The following is a 21,376-nucleotide window of genomic DNA, read 5'->3' on the forward strand; positions in this document are numbered from 1 at the left end:
AGGGGAAGCGGGGGCGCAGGGTCCGTCCCCCGCACAGCCCTGTCCCCGCTGCAAAGTTCGGGGGCTGCAAACTCTCCTGCGAGACCCCCGTGTGGGGCGAGGGGAGCGCGGCAGGAAAGAGGTTAATCCACAGGCACCCCCCGGGACCCCCGTTCCACTCCTCAGGGAGGTTTCTCGCCCCATCCCACTGGTGACCGCGGCTCCGGGTGGGACCCGTCCCCTTCTGGGTCCTCTGGGCCGGGGGCAGCGGGAGGCACGCGGGCAGCCCCCCAGACGCGGTTTTGGGGGCTCACAGCGCGGTGTGCACGGACAGACGGACGCGCGGCGCTGGCACAGACACGGCGGGCGCGGGGCCGCGCACACGCGCGCGTCCGCGGGGCTGGGGGCTGTTTGCGCCGGCAGGCGGGGGGCATGGCCCGGGGTCGGGGTCTCTGTACCTCGTCCCCATCCCTTGTCCCGTTCCTCATCCCCATCCCTGACGCCTGTCCCTCATCCCCGTCCCTCTGTCCCCCCGCGGGACTGAGGACACCCTCGTGCCCCGCCGGGCATCTCCCACCAGCCCCCCTCGGGTGCGCCCGGCGGGGACGGAGGGTCCCTGTGGGGGTTCAGGATGGCTCCAGCCGGCCCTGCAGAGCCGGGATCCGGCCAGGAAAACTTGGTCTGTGCCGCTCGCGGATGTTTTGCTGGTCCGAGAGCGACTGAGGTTGTTCTAACAAACCGCAGCCACACCGTCGCGACAGCGCACGGCCGGAGAGAGGGGCTGGGAGCGGGGATGAACCTTGTCACCGCTGTCGCCACTTCCCCGTCAGCCATGGCGGGTCCTCCGAGCCGCGTGTCCCACCCGGCCGGGGCGGGTTGGGGGTCTCGGGGGGGCGAAGCTGCTGCACAGCGGAGCCCTCCCGGCAGCGGGACTTGTGCCGAGGGGTCCTGGGGTGGCTGGCGGGGCTGTGGGTGCAGGTATGGAGGGGTTTGGGGGGTTTCAGTATAAACCTCGGCTCAGGGAGCAGCTGGGAGACCTCATCGGGGTCCTCCGCAGTCGAACACCAAAGTTAGTGGCGGAAGAGAAAACCAGGAGCTGCGTCGCCCAGGGAGCCCTAAAGGAGAGGGTTTTGTGCGAGATACGCAAATAAACACAAAGCTTTGCTTCTTTCCACCTCTGCCTAATGATTTCCAGGGTTTTGGTGCCAGGGAGGGATGATGCTGCCCAGGAAAAATTACAGACCGTGGCCGTGTATTGTTCGAGTCTCAGTTACATCTTGTGAAGTACCTTCAGCACAGAAAACACTTGACTTCCAAAGCAAATCTGGAGTAATAGATTTTAGGAGTGAAAAAGGACCATTAGCTCAGCTAATGTGATTTTCTCCATAGCACAGAGCAGATAATGTCCCTCCGTTACTCTCCTATTGAGCCAATAACTCCTGTTTGTAATTCATGCAATTTCCTTTTAGTTCAATTTAATTTTGCACAGAATCCCTTCTGTTGACACTGATACAGTACTTTTTCTCTCTTCTTTTTGAAAGCCTGCGATTTCAGAGGCTTTGTGTTAAAAATAGCAGCTGTCCTTTGACAAACGTGGGCAGGCTAAAGACAGTTTTTCTAAATCATTTGCAAGTGACACATTTTCACCAGCATCTCCCTCCGTGCTGGTTATTTGTTTCTCTCCCGCGGCAGAGCAGCTGCCCTTGGCATCTGAGCTGTCACCTCACAAAATCCCTTCGGAGCAGACAAATAGGTAGGAGCAGAGACCCCAGATTTTTCAAAAATCCCTTTCCCTCTCCTGGTGCCATCAGGCAGCTCAGCTCCTCCTGCGGTGCTTTTTTTTTTACCCCGGCCAAGCCAGAGCGCCCAAACCGCCCCACCCCGCCGAAATCCCTCTTGCAGCGAAGTTTGTTCCAGGCGGGGTGTGACATATCCTGGGGGGAATAGCTGGACTTTTTGTCTCCCTGCCGCGATGTCCATTTTCCGCGGGGGTGCCGGGGGAGCTGTGCCCTGGCACGTCGGGACGGGGGAGATGGAGCAGCTCGTAAACTTGTTATGTGCTGCAGGGGGTTTAATTTCGTTGATGGGCTGCAGAGGAAGGGTTTGTCTGTCCGTGCAGGGGAGCACAGTAAATCTACTCTTTCAGTGGGTTTATTTTTGTATTTGGTGCTTGGTGGGGTCTCCTGAGCCCGCCTGGAGCTGAGACTCGCTGGGGCTGAGGAGTCATTGGGAACCTGTGAGCAGGTCGGGGTGAAGGGGAGCTCTGGGAGCTGCCAGAGGTGTGTTTTGCACCCCCCAGGTGAGTGTTCTGGGGAGACATGGTGGGGGGTCCTGCTGCTCTGGGGGTTGGTGAGTGCCACCAGCACTGGGGTGAGGGTCAGAGCAGTGTCCCTGAGCAGAGAGAGCACCCCTGGGGCCACAGGGGCTGCTGCTGCAGGAACTGGAAGTTTGCTGGTGAGCAGATGAGGTGGCAGAGTGAATCCCTGTGGGATACAGTGGGACACTGGGGAAGCTGGGTCCCCACTGCTGTCCCAGCCCTCCATGTGCTCGAAGGATGCTCAGGAATCCTCAGGGATCCCTTGGGCAAACAAACAAACAGCCCAAACAAACTTGGACGGGTGTTGCTGTGGTGCTGGTGTCACAGCAGCTCGGCTTTTTGGGGGTCTCTCACCCTTAGCCCAGTGGATCTGGGGGGACTCCGTGGACCCTCGGGGTGGGCAGAGCCTGTAAGCCCACGGCCCGCGGCCTCTTGCCGCACGAGCGGGTGGGCCCCGCTTTGTCCGGAGCCGTGTTCCTGCTTGCTCCAGCTTCATCCCGTTGTAAACACCTCGGGAGTGTTTTGTGCCGGCCTGGCTTTGTGTGTGCACGTGGAATTGCAGAAATCCAAAAAGCTTTTCTCGCCCAGCGCCCACCTCTCAGCGCCGCCGCGGGCGGTCGTGGGGACGCGCTGTCGCTGCCGGGGCCGCTCGGCTTTTACACCCTGCGAGTTCCCAGCCGTGCCAGCAAAATGCACTCTGCCCGTTTCCCTAAATAAATACCTTTATTGGAACAAAATAATCCCCTCGCAGGCAGGGCAGTCGCTACCTAGAGCCCGTGATGCCGTGGAGGAGCCGGCTGCCCTCTTTTGTTCTCTCCCGCGGCCGCGGAGCAGGACCAGGGATGAGAGATTTTCATTTCATGGAATCACAGAGTCACTTAGGCTGGAAAAGGCCTTGGAGATCATCACTAACCCAGCACTGCCAAGGCCAACAACCTCATTTTCCCTCGGCTAGAAAAGAGTGGGGGGTCAGAGCAGCTTCTTTTCATGAGTCTGAGGGCCGCTGGGTCTGGCAGCGGGGCTGACGGGGGACATGGGGTGATGGAGGGGCTGAGGGGGCTCAGAGGGAGCTGGGGGGCTCAGAGGGAGCTGGGGGGCTCAGGAGGAGCTGGGGGGCTCGGGGCTGATGATGGAAGAGCTGAGTGGATAAGGGCTGAGGATGGAGGAGCTCAGGGATGATGGAAGAGCTGGGCTGGGGGCTGATGGAGAAACTGTGGCGCTCCAGAGAGGCTGGGGGGATCAGGGCTGATGGAAGAGCTGGGAGGCTCAGGAGGAGCTGGGGGGCTCAGGGCTGAGAATGGAGGAGCTGAGGGGCTCAGGGTCAATGGAGGAGCTGGGCTGGGGGCTGATGGAGGGACTGGGGGGGCTCAGGAGGAGTTGAGGGGCTCCAGGCTGCAGATGGAGGAGCTGGAGGGCCCAGAGTTGATGGAGGGGCTGGGGGGATCAGGGCTGATGGAGGAGCTGGGGGGATCAGGGCTGATGGAGGAGCTGGGCTCAGCAGGAGGGAGAGCCCAGAAAGAGCCCCGGGGTGGGGTGTTCCCTGGCTGGGGGTCCCCTGCAGCACCGCGGCCACCCCTGACCAGCCAGGGCTGGGCTCTCCTGGGCTCTGCTGCTTTATTTCTCATAAACTTTGTGGCGTTTTTGGTTTCATTGCACTGCAGGGAGGAAGATTTGGGCCACTGTGAAGTTTTGTATGATGCATCATTAATTTCCACCCCATTTTAACCCAGTAGAGAACACGCAGAAGGGAAATAAATTAGTGCAGCTTGTGACAGTCCTGCTGGAAAATGTGCCTGTGCCTTTACCCCATCCTGTGCCTTTTGGGGAGTAACTTCAGGAGTGGAATGTGCTCCCTGGGGTAGAGCAGTCGTGCCCTGGGAGCTCCCCATGGCTGGGTGCTGCTGGTGCTGGGCTGAGAAGTGCGTGGGCTCCTCTGGCACGAGGAAACTTGGCAGCGTCCAGGGCATCAACTTTTGGAAAATTTTCTGCTGCTTGGAAGCCCTCCTGTCTTCCCTCCCTCCCTCCCTCCCACTCCGTGTCCACCTGCTCCAGGACCACATGTCCCGAGCTGGAACCGCTCCAGCCCTGAACAAGGGCTCTGCTGAAACGGCCTCAGCCCCTTCACCCCCGAACACCCCACCAGCCCCCTGCACCCCAAATGTCTCTGCAGCTGCTTTGAGCTCAGATCTGTTGTTTTCCGAGGGAAAAGCCTCTCCTGTGAGCACTGCACTGGAGGGAAGCTCCTGTCCCTGCCTCCTGTCCCGCAGCCCTTCAGCCAAAGAATGCAAATCAGGAGATGGGTCTGAAATATTTGAAATTCTGACTCTTCATAATTTAATGCTCCATTAGCAGCCAGGACTGCTCCAGGCATGTGACTGTTATAAAAGATGCAGGAGGGTGGCCGGGCAGCCTCCTGCCACCTACCCCGGGTCCCTTATGAGAGAGGGACAAGATAATTTGGCTCATCATTAAAGTCACCTGAAGACCCCTGAGAGCTCCCACCAGCCCTGACCAAAACCTGCTGGCCCCAGTTATTGTTATTTTACTCCTGCCTGGTGAAGGCATCTCGTGGCCGTTCGTCCCTGGGTGGAAAGAGGATAAAGGTATAAATTAAATATAGCGAAGAGAATCGAAGGAGCACGAGGCAGCAGCGAGCCCAGCGGGGCATTTGACCCTCTTTGCCTGTACAAAATGGGGTTATCAGGAGCTGGAGACTCACAGGAGAAGGAGGAGAAGGTGTTGAAGTTGGTGGGTGGAAATTCATGGTGGTGTTGCCGCCGCGGTGCCGGGGCTGTGGCTGCCCCAAGGCTGCCACCCAAAACTAGAGCTCTTTGGGCATAAAAGTCAACCTGTGCTGTTCAGTGGGGCTGGAAGGGCTGAGCCACGGGCAGGTGACGTGGTGCTGGGACAGCAGGGACGAGCAGGGGCATTTCCCAGCAGAGGTGAGACGTTTCCTGGCACATGTGGCACAACAGTCCCCTCGGCGCTGTCACCACGTCACCCGTGTCTGGCCGGCTGTGGGTTTGCAGTGAGCAGCCTTCACCTCCTGTAGCCCTCCTCCCTTGTTCTGGCTGGGTGTTTGGGTCCAGTTTGCAGCCTCGGTCAGAGCCTGGAGAAACCACTTGGTTAAAAAGCTCAGCGGGGTGACGGTGTGGGTTGAGTGAGCCCTGGGCTCCCACCTCTGCTCTGCTCCCCACGCCGGCTGGAGGGGCCACCAGGGAGCCAGTCCCCAGTGCTGGCCACCCCCTGTCCCTCCTGCCACCACCCCAGGCTGCTTTGTTCCCACTGTGTCCCTACTGGATGCAGAGAGGAGAAGCTCAGGGTGGGGAGAGGATGGGCCAAGGTCTGTAGAGGGGCTGGCACAGGTCACCCCTGGTGTGCCCACAGTGGGGACAAGGGGCAGCAGGAATTGGGGACCACTCAGGGAGATGAGGAGTGTGAGGAGTGTAGGAGCCCCAAGGTGGGACAGGAAGGTCATTCCCCCCCCAGTAGCCCCTCTGGGTCACCTGCTGAGAGGTGAGCTGATGTGGGAAGGATTTAGAAAACCCTCTGCCCCGGCCCAGGGTGGCAGCCCTGCCTGCTGCCTGCCCACGAGGGCAGGGCGTAGGGGAATGCCAGAGCCAGGGGAATGCCAGAGCCCAGGCTTATCTTTTGTCTGGAACAATGGAGGGCTTGGCCCTATTGTTCTCATTTCACGCCCAGCGGAAAGCGGGTCCCCTGGGGCAGAGGCTTGCACGGGAGTGTGCCTGGCTGCAGGAGGGGATTTATGGGCAGGGACAGGCAGGGACGGGCAGGGCTGGCAAGGATGGGCGAGTACAGCAGGCTCTCCCTAGCCAAGCTGTGCTGAGTGGCCCTGTGTGGGGACTGCTGCCCGTGGGAAGCTCTGCCAGTGAATTCCCCACAGGGAGACCCTTCCCTGCTCGTTTTTCTTGTGACACGTGGATTTTAGGGACGGGTTATTTCGGGGCAGATCCCCAGCACTGCACAGTGGAAGCTGGAGGACCCATCTGTACCTGTGCAGGCTGGGCAGGGCAGAGCAGAATTTACTTTCCTTGGAGGCTCTCGGGCTCGGATTTGGGTTCCCAAGTGCAGCACCTGCCTCTGGGCTCCCCTGCCTGGTCCTTCCCGCTGCATTTCCTCGGGTCCTCAGGTCCGTCCTGGGGGCTGGGTTGGGGAACACACATTTTCTGTGTGAGGTTTGTGTGTGTGTGTTTTCAAGCTGGTCCTGGGGGCTGGGCACCAGGGGAACAGGCACCAGGGGTCCTGGGAGTGCTCAGAGCCAGCTGTGCCTGTGGCACGTTGGGATGCAAACCACAGCCCCACAGCCCCTCACGGCTTCCTCCTCCCTTCATTTAGGGGGGCAAAGCGGGGCTGACCCCCTCCCCACGGGCTCCCTGTGCCATCTGCACGGCTCCAGCAGCCACATGCGACCTCGCCAGGGTGGCATGAAATGCCTCTGGTGCCTTTTGTTGTCCCCGGGGTGCCCGAGGGCCGCAGCAGTGAGGGGCAGCACAGTGGGGTGTGGGAGCTGCCTGTTCCTGCCTGTTCCTGCCGGGAGCACGGCGGGACATGGGGGCTGGATCTGCCAAAGCCCCTCGCTGGAGGCTCAGGGACCCTGGGGGAAACGGGGATAGAGCAAGGGGGGGATGGCACAGGTGCCACCAGGCACAAAGAGCCTCTTGTGTGCTGCGGGACACAGGGAGCCCCGGGCTGGCTGGGGGCTGTTGGACACCCCCTCCCAAATGGGGAGGCCTGGCAGCTTCCTACTGGTGCTCCTTGTCTGTGCTGGGGTTTTGTTGTGCGACAGAAACTACCCCTATGGGTCAGTAAAGCCTTGTACCCAGATCTCTCTGCTCCCCCAGGGGAAAGGAGCCGGGTGGGAGCTGCATTTCTTGGGATTTAGTTCCTCCAAATCCATAAGGGAGGGGAGGGATGAGGTGCAAACCCAGCCTGGCGGGGTGGTCTCGGTTTGGAGGTCGCTGCTGTTGGATCCCTTGGGTGCTGCAGCAGGATGGGTGATGATCCCCTACCCCAGAGCCCAAGGTCTCTCCTGGTAGTGATAAAGATGATAAAAAAGGCTCCTGCTCCTTCGTGCAGCTTCTCTTGTGAACGTGAGACAGAGATGATTCCGCTCTCAGCTGCCGCTGCCACCGGATGCTCTGGTTCAGCCGAGGGGGGATGAGCTGAATCCGCACCCCAAATCACCCTAAAACACCACCAAAACAACTGCAGCTGAGGGGGAGAAGTCAAGCCAGAAGCGTTTTTCTCAGGGGTCTCCACCAGCCCCATCCAGCCCCGACTCCAGGGAGCCGAAGGCCAGCGGGGCAGAGCCAGGGCTGCCTTGGTGAGGGGGATGGTTTGGGGCAGGGGGGGTTTGGGGCAGGTGATGAACAGTCACTGGCCCCCAGCACCCGTCCCTCAGGCTGCCTTCTCCTTCAGGGGTTGCTGCAGTCCCTCATGGGGCAGCTCCTGACACACCAGCAGAAAAATCTGTTGCTGGAATGTGAAGCAGCACCAGCAGCTGGAGCTCCCCGGGCCCTGAATTTGGGCAGCAGCAGCTGAGGGGGTGAGTGGCTCCACGGAGCCTCTGTCCCTCCATGTCCCTCCATGTCCCAGCACGTGGCAGCTCAGGCACAAGGATCTGGTTATTGCAGCTCAGAATCCCAAACAAAGACACCCCAAAGGTTTCCAGGGCGCTGGTGTCTGTGGGATGTGGAGCAGAAGCACAGCCCCGTGATTTTTGGGTGCCACTTGTGAGGGGCACCGGGGCTGGCTCTGGGCATCCTTTGGTGCTCACGTGTGCTCCCAGCTCTCCTGGGAAACACAAGATGGGATTGCCCCCCACAGATGGGAGCCTGGAAGAATAAGGACTTTGGTGGAAGGTGTCAAATGGCACGAGAAGCTCTGGGGTGGGGGGTTATGGATGGACCTGGGGCTGAAATAGCAGCAGGTCCTGCGTGTGCCCAACACCACCTATGGATGCCCTTGGAGTGGCATGTGGAAAAAGGGTCTGGAAAGCTCTTCCCTCCCAGCAGCCCCAGCCAGGAGGTGCAGGGCAGATCATGGCGAGGTGGGTGAGCCCCGTGTTGGTCTTTTTTTCTGAGCAGGAGAGGAAAAGGGTCAGATGTCTTCGCCCTCCGTCATGCGATAGGAAAGTATTGTTTGCGGAGCAGCGAGTCAGCCGTGCCCCCCGCTCTGCCTGGAAACGCTGAGTGAGTGAAATTACACAAAAACACACCGAGATCGGCCTCCCTGATAAGCCCGAGGGCCGCTCTGGGGTGAGGGGAGGGCAGGAACCGTGAAGGAAAGGAGGGAGACGCACTCCCCACCACCCCTCACCCCCACCACCCCTCACCGTGCCAGGGTCACCGTGCCAGGGTCACCGCGCCAGGGTGAGTGAGTTGTCCCCATCCTTCTCCTCCTGGCTCTGCTGGCCTCCTGCATCCCAGGAAGATTTTCCTTTTATTTTTCTGGGTTTGCTGATCTTTAAAATTTCTCGCCCAGAATTGACCGATTGGTGCAAACCGGGGAGTGGGGAGATGGAAGGGGGCGGCGCGCTGGGGTGGTTGGAGGGGGTTTGGGAGCCATCCCAAGGATCTCTGTTGGATTCCAGGGATCTGGCAGCTCCCCTGCCCGTCCACCACCCCTCTGTGGGCACTGGTGGAACTGTGGGGCTGATCCCACTGTGGGGCTGATCCATCCCCCCCCGGGGGCTGGGTGCAAAGGCTCAGGGCCCACCAGCCAGCCGGGTTTTGCTGCTGATCTTTGCATCCAAAACTTCTTTTAAAAATTGTTTCTGATGCGGGAAAAATAAAAAAAGGAAAGAAAGAGTAAACACCCATTTTCCAGGGTGCCAGGCTGCCCCTGCATCTTCCCTCCTTAATCTGCTCTGATGTTTCTGGGTTTTCTTGGCTTGTAATGCAGGGAAGGTGGGAAGAGCAGAGGAAAAGGGATGCACGAAGAAGGAGGGCTCTGGAAATGTGGAGATTGAGGGGGGTTGTGCTTTTCCCTGGAGGTTCAGACCTGGAAGGAAGGGGATTTTCTGGGAGGGAGATTTTCTGGGAGGGGGGGATTTTCTGGGAAGGGGAGTTTGTGCTTTCAGCACTTCTCCCCCCTCCTCCCTGCCCACGCTGCCGCTCCAATCCCAGCGGAACACTCCTTCTGCTGGACACCCCCTTTCCCTAAAGATCCTCTCAGCCACATGACCCTCTTGGACACAAACCCATCCTCCCACAGAGCCGGGGGGGGCGGCACAGGGAGTGTTTTCCCCATGGATACGCCCCATGGAGTGGAAGGACAAACCCAAACCGCCCTGCAGACCGTCTGGTCCCGAGGCCAGGAAACGGGAATGACCGGCGCGGTCCCGGCCGGCACGGGGGCTGTCCTGGGATTGTTCCTGTGCCGCCTTCCCCGGGGCTTTGCACGCTCTTAAATAATCCCAGCGCCGCGGAGTTTCCTCCGCTTCCCCGATGAGATCATTCCCTGGCCAATAAATCCCGCGGCCGGGAAGTTCCACCTGAGGTTCAGTCGGATTTTTTTTTTTTCCCCTCTCCCTATTTAAAGCCTCCCTGTCGCTCATCCCAGCAAAAGGAAAAATGTGTTTGGGTCGTGGCTGTGAAGGCGGTGGCCCCGGGCCAGTTTAACACCCAGGGAAGGATCCAGATGCCTCTTTGTATTTGATTTTATTTGGATAGTTATAAACCCGCTGGCTGGGTTTTGTCCGTGTCCTAACGCAGCCAGGCTGCTGGGAGGCAGCATCCCTGGATTTTGGGTTGTGGAGGAAAGCCCTTGTGTTCAGGGGAATGTGTGCAGGGAGAGGCTGAGGAATCCTGGGGTCTCCTGGGGTCCAGAGGTGATGGAGGACATGGAGCATCCATGGTGCAGGACATGGAGCATCCCATTAAACAACCCAGATCCTCCTCCTCCTCCCCCTGCCACAGCCTGAGAATTCCTCCTTTCCTCCCTGCCTTGCACCTAAGTGAATTTAGTGATTGATACGGGGTTATTTTCCCCTCTCCCCTCAAGATTTGAATAGCAGGATTGATTGGATTCCCCCCCAAACCTCTGGAGTTTTCTCTGCTGGCTGCATCAGGGAGAAAGGCATCTCATTAGCAGTGCTGGGTATGGCCTGGAGGCCTTTGGAGGAGGCAGGTTGGGCTTTTGGGGATAGAATTAGTAAATGCTGGTTGTCATTGCTTTAGGGTTAAATCTTGCAAGCGCTGTGTGGCAATAGGAGACCTGTGTGGCTGCTTTTCATCTCGGCAGATGGAAAATTCGTGCTCCCCCGCACCCCAAAAATCCATAACGTGTCAGTGCTGAGGCTGAGGCACCTCTTCTGGGGGTGAAGGGGGAGAGATCCCCCTATGGGGGCACCAGGATGGGGGTCCCACGGCCCTGGAGAGGGGACTGGTTGGAAGGTGGGGTGCTCAGGGTGGCACATGCAGAGGGGTGACCCCCCTGCTCCTTCCTGTGCCGGCAGTTCCCGGGAGTTTCCATGATGCCAGTGCCCTCCCCGTGGTGTCACCACTGTGCCCTGACCCCGTGGAGACGTTTCCAGAGGCCGTTATCCTTTGGGGGGAGAGAAATTCCTTTAGGGAAATGCTGGTGGATGGAGGTTGGACAAAACCCCGTCTGTTTTGTGTGGACAGAGGGAAATCCCAGCCCCTGCTCATGCCAGAGCTTTTCCCACGGGACCCCAGGTCTCGCCAGGGTGGAGAGGGGCAGTTGGGGTCTCTCTGGGGTGGTGATTATCCATTGGATACTGCTGGGCAGGACACGCCAGGCAGTTCACATGGGCGCTTCCCACTGCCCCTCTACCCCTTGGGGCATCACCCTCCCCAAAATCCCCCCCTGCCCACCGAAGGTCTCCCCTCTCAGTGCAGGTTTTGCAGCTTTTCCGGCCCCCTGAGCTCTCGGCAGCCTCCGGGCAGAGGGAGGTTGTGGCTTTCCGTGGGCAGGTGAGATGTTGTGAACATGTGGGGACGGGGAGAGAGCTGGCCCCCAAAATTCAGAGCGTTTCCGCCGCAGTGCCCTGGTTTGTGGGGCAGCAGCAGGGTGGGGACACGGCCCCGCCGGGGAACACGTGTCCATCCGGGACACGAGGAGATGTGACTCTCACGTGGTGGTGGCATTGCTGGAGCTGAAAATGCTCAGCACCCTCATGCCTTTTGGGTTTAAAACCTGCGCTTTCAGAAGCAACCCCGGCGTCTGACACTGTCTGGTCCAAGTCCCCCGTGGATGGATGACAGATTCCACATCCCCCCTGCCTTCACCTTCCCAGGGAATAACCCCCCTCATTGTGGGATGCTCTGCATCCCTGGGGAGGGATGGCAGCCCCGTGAACTTCCCCCTGGCAGGGACAGTGGCCTCGGCCATCCCTGGCCATCCCTGCCCGGGGATGGGGGAGGAAACCATCCATTCTTTTATGTGCGAAGGGACGCCGGGCGGAAACGCTTGGAAAGGGCCCCGAAAGGACATTCCAAGTCTGGCAGGAAAGCAGCCCCGTTCGTCTGGCAGGAGATGGGCCATTGTCTGTGCCGGTGGCCGGCCGGGATTCCTCGGGTCCTGCTTGGAAGAAGAAAACGTCCCGTGTGTGTCTTATTTTTTCCTCTGCCCCCTCTCACGGGGGTCGGGGGCCGCGGGTGCTGCACGTGGCCAATGTGTGAGCGCTGCCAGTGCTGATGTCTTGGCTCCTCTGGCGTTTCCTCCTCGGGCCTTTGGCCTGTGTTTGCCCCTGGCTGGGTTGGTTACCTGGGCCAGGGGCTGCTGGGATGGGTGGGGTTTCTTTTTTTTGAGGATGACGTTAGGAGCCACACTGGGCTCCTGAAGGGAAGAGTTGCCATAACCCACAAACCGAGAACTTCGTGCTGTAACTGGGAGGGAGGAAAGCAAAAAACCCCAAGAGCCTGGTCAACCTGATGGGCAGGTGAGGGCAAAAATCCCCAAAATTTGGGCAGCCCAGCTCCCCCAGCCAGTTATCCCAGTCCTGCAGTGTCTGGGCAGGGTGGGGGTTTGCTGGCACCTCGTTCCCCCCCGGCCTTTGGAGCTGTTCTGCTCCACACAAACGGGGCCGATAGGATCAGGGCTGGCTGGCAGGCAGGAAGGGTGGCTCGGCCACCCGGAGAATTGCAGGACGTGCCGTTCAGGGGTACGAATGGGGAGAGAAAGGCTGTTGCCCTCCTGAAAATCTTGGATTTGCTGGGCTGGAATTTGGAGGCAAGGTGGGCACGTTGGTGCCCGAGCAGTGCAGCCCTCCAAGACACTGTGTGGGGAGGAAGAAGCCCAGTGGGTCCATCCCTGAGGACCCTTGGCTCCTGAGTGGGGCTGTTCGGGTCCTCCAGGCTGGTCCTTCACACCCCAATTCCATTCCCTCCCTTCCCCTCCACCCTGCATTAAATGGGGAACATTAAAGGTGAAGATGTTCTGGTTTTAGTCCCGGTGCCAAGGCGATTGTTCCCTCCCTTTTGTGTGCCCCAGGCAGCCCCGGAGCCCACACCTGAGCCCTGGGCACAGGCACCAGCCTGGAACGAGATAACGGGGCATTTTCTCCTTTTTCCCTTTTTTTTTCTGTTCGACAGACCGTATAATAAATCCTCAATGAGGCCTCTTTCAAACAGGGCCCTATTAAAGCAGTGGCCCCATTTTAAGAGCAAACTTCCAGTGGCACCGGGAGGTTAAACACAATGGGAGTGTGACCTGCTGGAGGGTGGGACAGGGCTCTGTGCATGTCCCAAACCAAAGGCATCGCTCGGTGCCGTGGCACCGATGCTGCTGCCCCTTTGCTCGGGCAGCATCCCAGCCCCGGGGAGGGAGGGCAGGGATGGGGTGAGCAGGGATTTTTGCCTTTAAAACCCCCAACAAGCCTGGAGGGAGGGAGTGGCCGCGCTCTCACACCTGAGGGTCCGAGGCAGGAAAGCCCCCAGGGCGAGGTGCTGCAGCCACGCCTGGTTTTCCCCACCTGTAGCACATCCAGAGCAGCCTCCTGAGACAAATCCCACCCTGGGCACAGCTCCCCGTTGGCCGCCTGCCACCACCTCGTGCCGTGCCCGGTCCCTGCCGGGGTGGGCAGTGGGTTTTGGGGTCCGAGGTGGGCCGGGGGCAGGAAGGGGCGGCGTGGGCGGTGCCGCAGGATGCGGTAGCCCCCGGGCCATGCCGGGCTGGAGGAAGCCCCCGGGGCCGGCGGAGGTTTGTTCAGCGGAGGGCAAGGGAACTGAGATTAAAAAAAGCCCCGCTAAGATCAGAAAGGCTGGCGTGCACAGTGCCCTATTGTGGAGCTGTCACACTTCCCTTTACTTTATTGCTTTTGTCCAACACCCCATTGTTCCACTTCCTTTTGTCCCCTATTCACAGCCCTGGCTTTTCATTACCCAGCCGGCCTTGTTGTTTTCATTTCTTTTGTTTGAAGTTCCTGAGAGGAAGGTTTTATTTTCAGCGGTTTGATTAATTCGCAGCTTGAGCTGGGCTTTGTTTGTTATGTAATTGCTGCCCCGAGCCCGGCTCAGCCCCTCTCCATCCCACTTTGCACCCCCAAATTGGGTTCAGGGTCTCCTGATCATCCAGGGGGGTGTGGGGAGGCGAGAGGGTCATGGTTTTAGGGTGCCAGCCCCCAGGCAGGATGCCAACCCCATCCCACCTCGGCAGCCCCTGTGGTCCCACAGCCCAGCTCCTGGCAGTGGCCGATGTAAATCCCTTCCTTAACAGCCTCCTTTTCCCATTATTCCTGCCTGAAAGGCGAGCTTTGGGAGGGTAGTGCTTGTTCCCATTCTTGCTGTGTGGTGTGAGGGTTGGTGGCCCCGAGGAGGCGAATTCACGTGGGCACTGCCCCGTGCACAGGGCTGATCCCGCCGTGCCTGGCACTCGCTCTTGGATACCACCCCGACAGCCCCGGAGGGTCCGGAGAGCTGGGGCTTTGCAAGGAACTGTGACACGGTTTTTGGGCCAGATCCCACTGAATACCAGCTCTGGCCGTGCTTGGGGTCCCCTGGGGTGTCACATCACCCCCCATAACACCCCTCCATCACCTCGGCGGTGCCCATCCCGCAGCACCGGGAGTTGGATTGGCACCACGGCCCTGCTGGGGAGGTCAGGGGGAGCAGTCCCAGGCCCAGCCCCTTGCCCTGGCCGGGGCTCAGCTGGTCCCAGCTCCGTGCTGTGCCGGGGACTCCCGGAGGAGCAGCTCTGGTGGCCGTCCCAGCCATTGTTCAGCAGGACCAGGATTTCCATTTCCCGTCGGAGCGGGAAACCTGCCCGCTGTCCCACTGGCTTTCTAGGCACGGTTCCTGGGCCAGGGAGGGGGAACCCGGCCACCCCTGGGGTGCTGGAGCGGGTCTGGCACAGGTCTCTGTCATGGTGAGCCTTGGGTTGCCCCATGCCAGCTGCTGGGGGAAGCACGAAGGCACGTGCTCCTGTTATCCCTCAATCCCGGACCTCCGGGTTTTCTTTAGGGATTTGTTGCTCCACTCCCTTCACAGCCCAAAGTGTGAAGGCTTTGGTTTATTCCATGGGTTTTGAGCCCCAAATCTGCAAAAACCTGAGCTTGGGAAGCTTCAGGAACAAGAGCTCAGCTCCACCAGGCCACAGCAAAAAGCAGGACTGCTGTGGGTGGAAAAGCAGCACTGTGGGGCACCCCAGCGTGGGGCCAGGCTGGGAAAGGGGTGTCCACGTCCAGGGGTGCCCCTGGCTCTGCTGATGGCCCTGTCACCCCGCAGGATGTCCATGAGGAGCCCTGTTTCCCCCCACCTGGAGCTGGATGGAGCGGGCAGCATGGTGAACTGCACCATCAAGACGGAGGAGAAGAAGGAGGGCGGCTACGAGTCCCCTCCGGGGGCTGCTCCCAGCACTGACCCCCGTCCCAACGACCCCCCAGGGCCACCACCGAGGGACAGCACTGACCCCCAGGCCCTGCCACAGGTGAGTCCCATGGCTGTGACAAACAGGGTCCTGGCTGGGGTCCCGCAGAGCCCCGTGGCCACCCCTGCTCTGCAGCTGGGCTCCATCCCCTGGCAGAAGGGGTGGCTGTTTCCCTGGGCAGTCATTCCTCACCTTGAGGAATCCAAGCTGAAACCTGAAGCTCCCCCAAGGCTTTTCTGGCTGCTGTTGGTGCTCTTGGGTCAGCCCTGGGGTTTGAGCACTTCACCTTTGACATGGAGCCCCCCACACCCACCTCCAGATGTGCTTCATCCCTTCAGCCTCCCTTTTGCATTGCTCTCGGGTTTTCCCTGCCCCTGACCAGCAGCCTCAGCTCTCCCACTCCCTGTGGTGCCTTCTGAGGGGAAAAGAGCTCAGAGGAGCTGGGCAGGCTGAATAAATTGTAGAAAACTCCAGCAAACAAGTCGTTAGGGTGTGAAGAGCAGCGCTGCTCTCAACCCGGGCAGGGGGACTGTGCCTGGTAGAGTGTGTTCGAGCCGGGCGGGCTCTGAGCACCCCACCAGCCCAGAACCTCCTGCCTGGAGAGCTGGGGCTGCCCCTGCCCGTGGGAGCAGTGCCCAGCGAGCTGTGTGTGCCACAGGAGTCCCGCTCTCCCCCCGGGGATGTGCCCGAGCCCCGGCGCTCCGCCTTCGAGCCCGCCGGCAGCGGCCAGGACAAGCTGGATTTCAACAGGAACCTGAAGGAGGGTAAGAAAGGTTCATGAGTGGCCTCTTAGGGTCCCCTCCCGGCTCCCTTCGGGCTTCTTGGTGTTTTTCCAAAAGTGGGGGGTGAGAGGAACCACCCCCTGTCGTTCAGAGCCGTGGGCTGTGCTCACCTGGTTGTCCTTCTCCTCTCCCTCTCCCTGCTCCCCCAACCCTGCTCTGCCAACATGGACAGTGATGCCAACCATCGAGAAGTTGCTGTCCAGTGACTGGAAGGAGCGGCTGCTGGGCCGAAACTCCGCCGAGTCCAAGGAAGTGAAAGGTGAGGTCTGTCCCCAGCCACCCACCTGCACCACCTCCCTCCCGTGCCCCGTGCCTGGACTGGAGACACAGCATTTCCCACCTTAGCAGGAGGGGAAATGTCTGTATTTCATGTGGGCTTGGTCATTTTTAATTTGATATTTTTGGGGTGAGCATTTCTGGTGGTAACTCGCCTCTGACTGCACAGAAGGGGTGGTTCAGCACATGATTTTTCTGCCCCTCACTCATTAGACATTCCCTGACCACGTCTCCTACCGTGGTGGAATCAGGGGCAGTGGGACTTCTCTGCCTGCCCAGAAACCCCCCTGTTTTCTGTGCCCACCCCAAAGACTCCCCATCGTGCTCCTCGGTGCTGTCAGGACAAGGGTTGAAAGGAGATGGGAATTGCACCCCTTAAACAGTCAAACCACACGGGGCCCTTCTCACCCAACGGTGCTGCCGACGCCCTTCGCCCTCTGCAATCCCCAAATCTCAGCTGCTTGTTCTTTCCCAGGAACCCAGGAGAGCCTGGCAGAGAAGGAGCTCCAGCTCCTTGTCATGATCAACCAGCTGTCCACGCTGCGGGACCAGCTGCTGACGGCCCACTCGGAGCAGAAGAACATGGCCACGATGCTCTTCGAGAAGCAGCAGCAGCAGATGGAGCTGGCGCGGCAGCAGCAGGAGCAGGTGGGCTCAGGGGACCACCCAACCCTTCAGGGATCCCTTTGGGATCTGCTGGACGTGGGTGCAGGACCAGGACAAGGACCATTAGACCCCCCCGGGAATGCTGGGGGGTGGTTTTGGCCTTGGGGGCAGTGGGATTTCTGCCTGCCCAGAAACCCTCCTGTTTTCTGTGCCCATCCCAAAGGACAAGGGTAAAAGGAGATGGGAATTGTGCTCCTTAAAATAGTTAAACCACGCTGGCTCCTTCCTGACTGTGCCCACTGTGCTCCTATTTTTCTTCTGACACCTATTTTTCTTCTCCCATGGCCTGTGCACTGCTGAGGGAAGGGGAACACCCCTGTCACACCTCAGGGTGGGGGGACACGTCCCTCCCAGCCCACTTCTCTCCCTGTGCCCCTCGAGGTGGCCCAGGGGCAGCTCAGCCCCTCCTCCTGCCCTCCCCACAACGCTTGGACCCTCCACAGCCCCCTTGTCTCCCTTTTGGTGGTGATGGGTGTCTCGTCCTGGGCTGGAGCCCAGCTCAGCAGTGCCATTGCTGTCACTGACCCCCACTGTCCCCTCCACCAGATTGCCAAGCAGCAGCAGCAGCTCATCCAGCAGCAGCACAAAATCAACCTGTTACAGCAGCAGATCCAGGTAAAGGCAGGGGACACCTCCCCACGTCCCCTTCCCCCTGTCCCCCTTCCCGTGCTGGAGGATTTCAGCCTCCTCACGTCCTTGTGTCCCCTCCTGGGTCCTGGTGAGGGGATGTCACCCTCCTGCAGTGTCCCACAGCAGTTCTCTGGTCTCTCTGCTCCTCTCCCCTCCAGCAGGTCAACATGCCCTACGTGATGATTCCTGCCTTCACCCCCAGCCACCAGCCCCTCCCCGTCACCCCCGACTCCCAGCTGGCACTGCCCATCCAGCCCATCCCCTGCAAACCAGGTGAGAGGGGTCCCCTGGGGCTGCCCCAGCCCTGTGGGGTGGCCTCGGCCCCCAGCCCACCTCCCTCACCCCCCAACCCTGTCCCTCTGCTCCCCACAGTGGATTACCCGGTGCAGCTGCTGCACAGCCCCCCTCCTCCCACGCTGAAGAGACCCGCCGGCCCGGGCCACCTCCAGATGCAGGTACAGCCCCAGAGCACCTCCACACCCCGGGCTGGGGGGTTTGGGGGCTGTGCTTCACCTCCCACCCCCTCCTCTGCCACAGGAGACCTCGCAGCCACTGAACCTGACGGCCAAACCCAAAGGTTCCGACCTCCCCAGTGCCTCCAGTTCGCCCAGTTTGAAGATGGGCGGCTGCCAGTCCCTCACGCCGAGCCACGGGGCCACCAGGGACCTGCAGACCAGCCCGTCCAACCTGCCTCTGGGTGGGTTCACCGATGGGTGCTCCCCCTGCCCTCCCCTGGTCACCTCTGGGGACAAGTGACACCCCTGCTCCCAGGGGCACCTCCTCCCCGGGGTGACCTGGGTGGCTGCTCCGTACCAGCCCTCGGGGCACGGCGGTGACAGCCAGGGTGGGATGGGTGCTCTGGGGGCAGTTTGGAGGGGGGGTGCTGGTGCTGAGGGGTGCCCGTGCCGGTGTCCTGCCAGGGTTCCTGGGCGAAGGCGATGCCATCACCAAAGCCATCCACGACGCGCGGCAGCTGCTGCACGGCCACGGCGCAGCCATGGAGGGGTCGCTGGGCAACCCCTACCGCAAGGTGAGGGTCACCTGAGGGGTGACCAGCCCTGCTGTCACTGGGGTCCGTCCGTGGGCAGGTTCCCTGGCCGGGAGCTGCTCCCTGACCGCGCTGTCCCGCAGGAGCACGTCGGGATCGATTCCTCCCCGGTGAAGGAGCGGATGGAGGAGCCCCCTGCCCACCGGCTGGACGAGGCGCTGCTGACCTGTGAGATGGACGGTAAGGACGGCCCAGAGCACCATGGGCTCCTTCCTCTGAGCCCCGACCTCATCCGGGGTCTCCCTCGCAGGCTCCCGGCACTTCCCCGAGTCCAGGAACAACAACCACATCAAGCGGCCCATGAACGCCTTCATGGTGTGGGCGAAGGACGAGAGGAGGAAGATCCTGCAGGCCTTCCCGGACATGCACAACTCCAGCATCAGCAAGATCCTGGGTGAGTGCCGGGGGGCTGGGGCGGGACCCCCGCTGCATCCCCACGGGGGGATGGACACAAGATTTAGATGATGGGGAGTGGTTCCCTGGACATCCCCAGCCCAAAGGGACTCCTAAGTCCCATCAGGATGCTCAAGGCTGTGTCCTGTTGACTCTTGAGCATCTCCAAGGATGTTGCAGCTCTCGCAGCACCTCCCAAGCTGGTCCAGCTCCAGCCTCCCAGGTGCTGAGGGGATCAATCCCTGGGGAAGGTCAGGGCTGGGGACCCGTTCCAGTGTTCCTGGAGGGCTGACTGTGGCCTGAGGCTCCCACCGGCTGTAAATCCAGGTGCTGTTTGCACACAGGGAGTGGTACCAATGACTGGCATTAATTAATTAGTGCTGGGGCGGGTCCATCCCAGCGGGGAGCCAGGCTCCCATCCCTTGAGCAGGGTGTTAAGGACGCTCCCGCTTCCCTCCACGCAGGTTCCCGCTGGAAATCCATGTCCAACCAGGAGAAGCAGCCCTACTACGAGGAGCAGGCGCGGCTGAGCCGGCAGCACCTGGAGAAATACCCCGACTACAAGTACAAGCCCCGGCCCAAACGGACCTGCATCGTGGAGGGGAAGCGGCTGCGCGTGGGCGAGTACAAGGCGCTGATGAGGAACCGGCGGCAGGACGCCAGGCAGGGCTACGTGATGGGGTAGGGACCCCTCAGCAGGGAGGGGGGTTTGAGGGGTAAGGATCCCTCACCAGGCAGGGCTATGTGATGGGGTAGGGACCCTCAGCAGGGAGGGGGGTTTGAGGGGTAAGGATCCTTCACCAGGCAGGGCTACGTGATGGGGTAGGGACCCTCAGCAGGGAGGGGGTTTGTGGGGTAACAACCCCTCACCAGGCAGGGCTACGTGATGGGGTAGGGACCCTCAGCAGGGAGGGGGGCTTGTGGGGTAATGACCCCTCACCAGGCAGGGCTACGTGATGGGGTAGGGACCCCTCGGCAGGGAGGGGGGTTCGTGGGGTGAGGACCCCTCACCAGGCAGGGCTACATGATGGGGTAGGGACCCCTCAGCAGGGAGGGAGACATAGGGAAACACATCCCTTACCAGGTAGGGATATTGGATAGAGTAACAACTCCTTAACAGGGAGGGGTACTTACAGGGTACTTACCCCTCACCAGGCAATGACCCCTTACCAGGCAGGGAGATGTGATAGGGTAACGACTCCTCACCAGGCAGGGATGCTGGATAGGGTAACACACCCCATAGACCCCTGAGGGGGCTCATTGGGGTGTCCACGGGGAGGGGGGTGCCCCCCTGGCACTGATGGGGTGGGTGTTCCCCTGATGCTCAGGGGGTAAGCACCCAGCTGGCACCCCTGGGGCGGGTACCCCGGGAGGCAGAGGGAAGGGGTGGGACCCCTCCACCCCCCGGTCAGTGATTTGCACCCCCCTGTCCCGCAGGCCCCAGGGCAGCCAGGTGCCCCCCGGCTCCTCGGACGTGCTGTACCCGCGGCCCGTGGGGGTCCAGCTGCCGCCCCCCCTGATGGAGCACTACCTGCCCCGCAGCGTGGACCCCAACATGCCCGTCATCGTCAACACCCGCAGCCTCAAGGACGAGGACGGCGGGGACGACGGGCACTCGGTGGCCGACGGGGACATGTACCGCTACAGCGAGGAGGAGGACTCGGAGGGCGACGACAAGAGCGACGGGGAGCTGGTGGTGCTGACGGACTGAGGGGGGCACGGGGGGCGCTGCGGGGGGGGGTGGCAGGGCTGGCTGGCACCACCGAGGAGGTCACAGCATCTCCCGCTGGGATGGGGCTCGGCCGAAGGGAGCGTCGCTGCCCGCCCGCAAGTGGGTCCCGCGAAGGGGGGCACTCAAATTTGGGTGGTGGTGAGAGGTGGGGCTGTGGCTGGGATGTGCTGGCTGCACTGGCAAGGTGGTGAGGGTTGGCTGGGCCTTGCCCCAGCGGCATGGGGAGCTGAGGCCACCCAGCTTGCCGACGTGGGTGCCACGGCTGCTGCGTTGTCACCCCCGGAGGGGACCTGAGGGTGTCGGGTTGCAGGAGAAACTCCAGAGCATCTCCCAGCCCTCCAGAGCCTGTGGTCTCACAGGGAGCCTCACCTGCAGCAGGTGCCAGGCCACTGCTGGGACAGGGGATGTGGACACGGGATGGGGACACGCTTGTCCCTCGCTCAGCCCGGCCTGACCTCCCCACCGCGGTTCCCACTTGGTCTTTTGAGCCTGCCAGCAAATTCCCACAGAGCCATTTTTAGCCCTCGCCTGGCCAGAGCTCCAGCCAGGGCTCCTGGGAGCCCTTTGTGCTCCTGACAGCTCTGGCCCACTTTGTAAATAAAGCAGGGGCTGTTCCTGCTGTGCCAGCCCCCCGGCCCCTGCCCTGGCTGTGGGGGGGCCGTGCCCGTCCATCCCTGGGCATGTCTCACCTGAGACCTGCACGG

General features: G+C 61.0%; 1 protein-coding gene across 1 annotated transcript; it reads left to right on the forward strand.

Annotated features, from left to right (window-relative positions):
* Positions 1–1,680: 1,680 nt before the first annotated feature.
* Positions 1,681–20,657, forward strand: SOX13 (SRY-box transcription factor 13). Its single transcript, XM_032710629.1, has 15 exons — positions 1,681–1,732; positions 8,404–8,508; positions 15,004–15,205; positions 15,804–15,909; positions 16,100–16,186; positions 16,679–16,851; positions 17,416–17,484; positions 17,658–17,772; positions 17,872–17,954; positions 18,037–18,196; positions 18,420–18,529; positions 18,631–18,727; positions 18,798–18,941; positions 19,405–19,621; positions 20,378–20,657. Exons 3-15 carry the CDS (start codon positions 15,005–15,007, stop codon positions 20,649–20,651), a joined length of 1,836 nt encoding a protein of 611 aa, XP_032566520.1. The 5' UTR covers positions 1,681–1,732; positions 8,404–8,508; position 15,004; the 3' UTR covers positions 20,652–20,657.
* Positions 20,658–21,376: the final 719 nt, after the last annotated feature.

Source organism: Chiroxiphia lanceolata, chromosome 25, assembly GCF_009829145.1.
Source record: "Chiroxiphia lanceolata isolate bChiLan1 chromosome 25, bChiLan1.pri, whole genome shotgun sequence".
In the NCBI taxonomy this organism is placed as follows: Eukaryota; Metazoa; Chordata; class Aves; order Passeriformes; family Pipridae; genus Chiroxiphia; species Chiroxiphia lanceolata.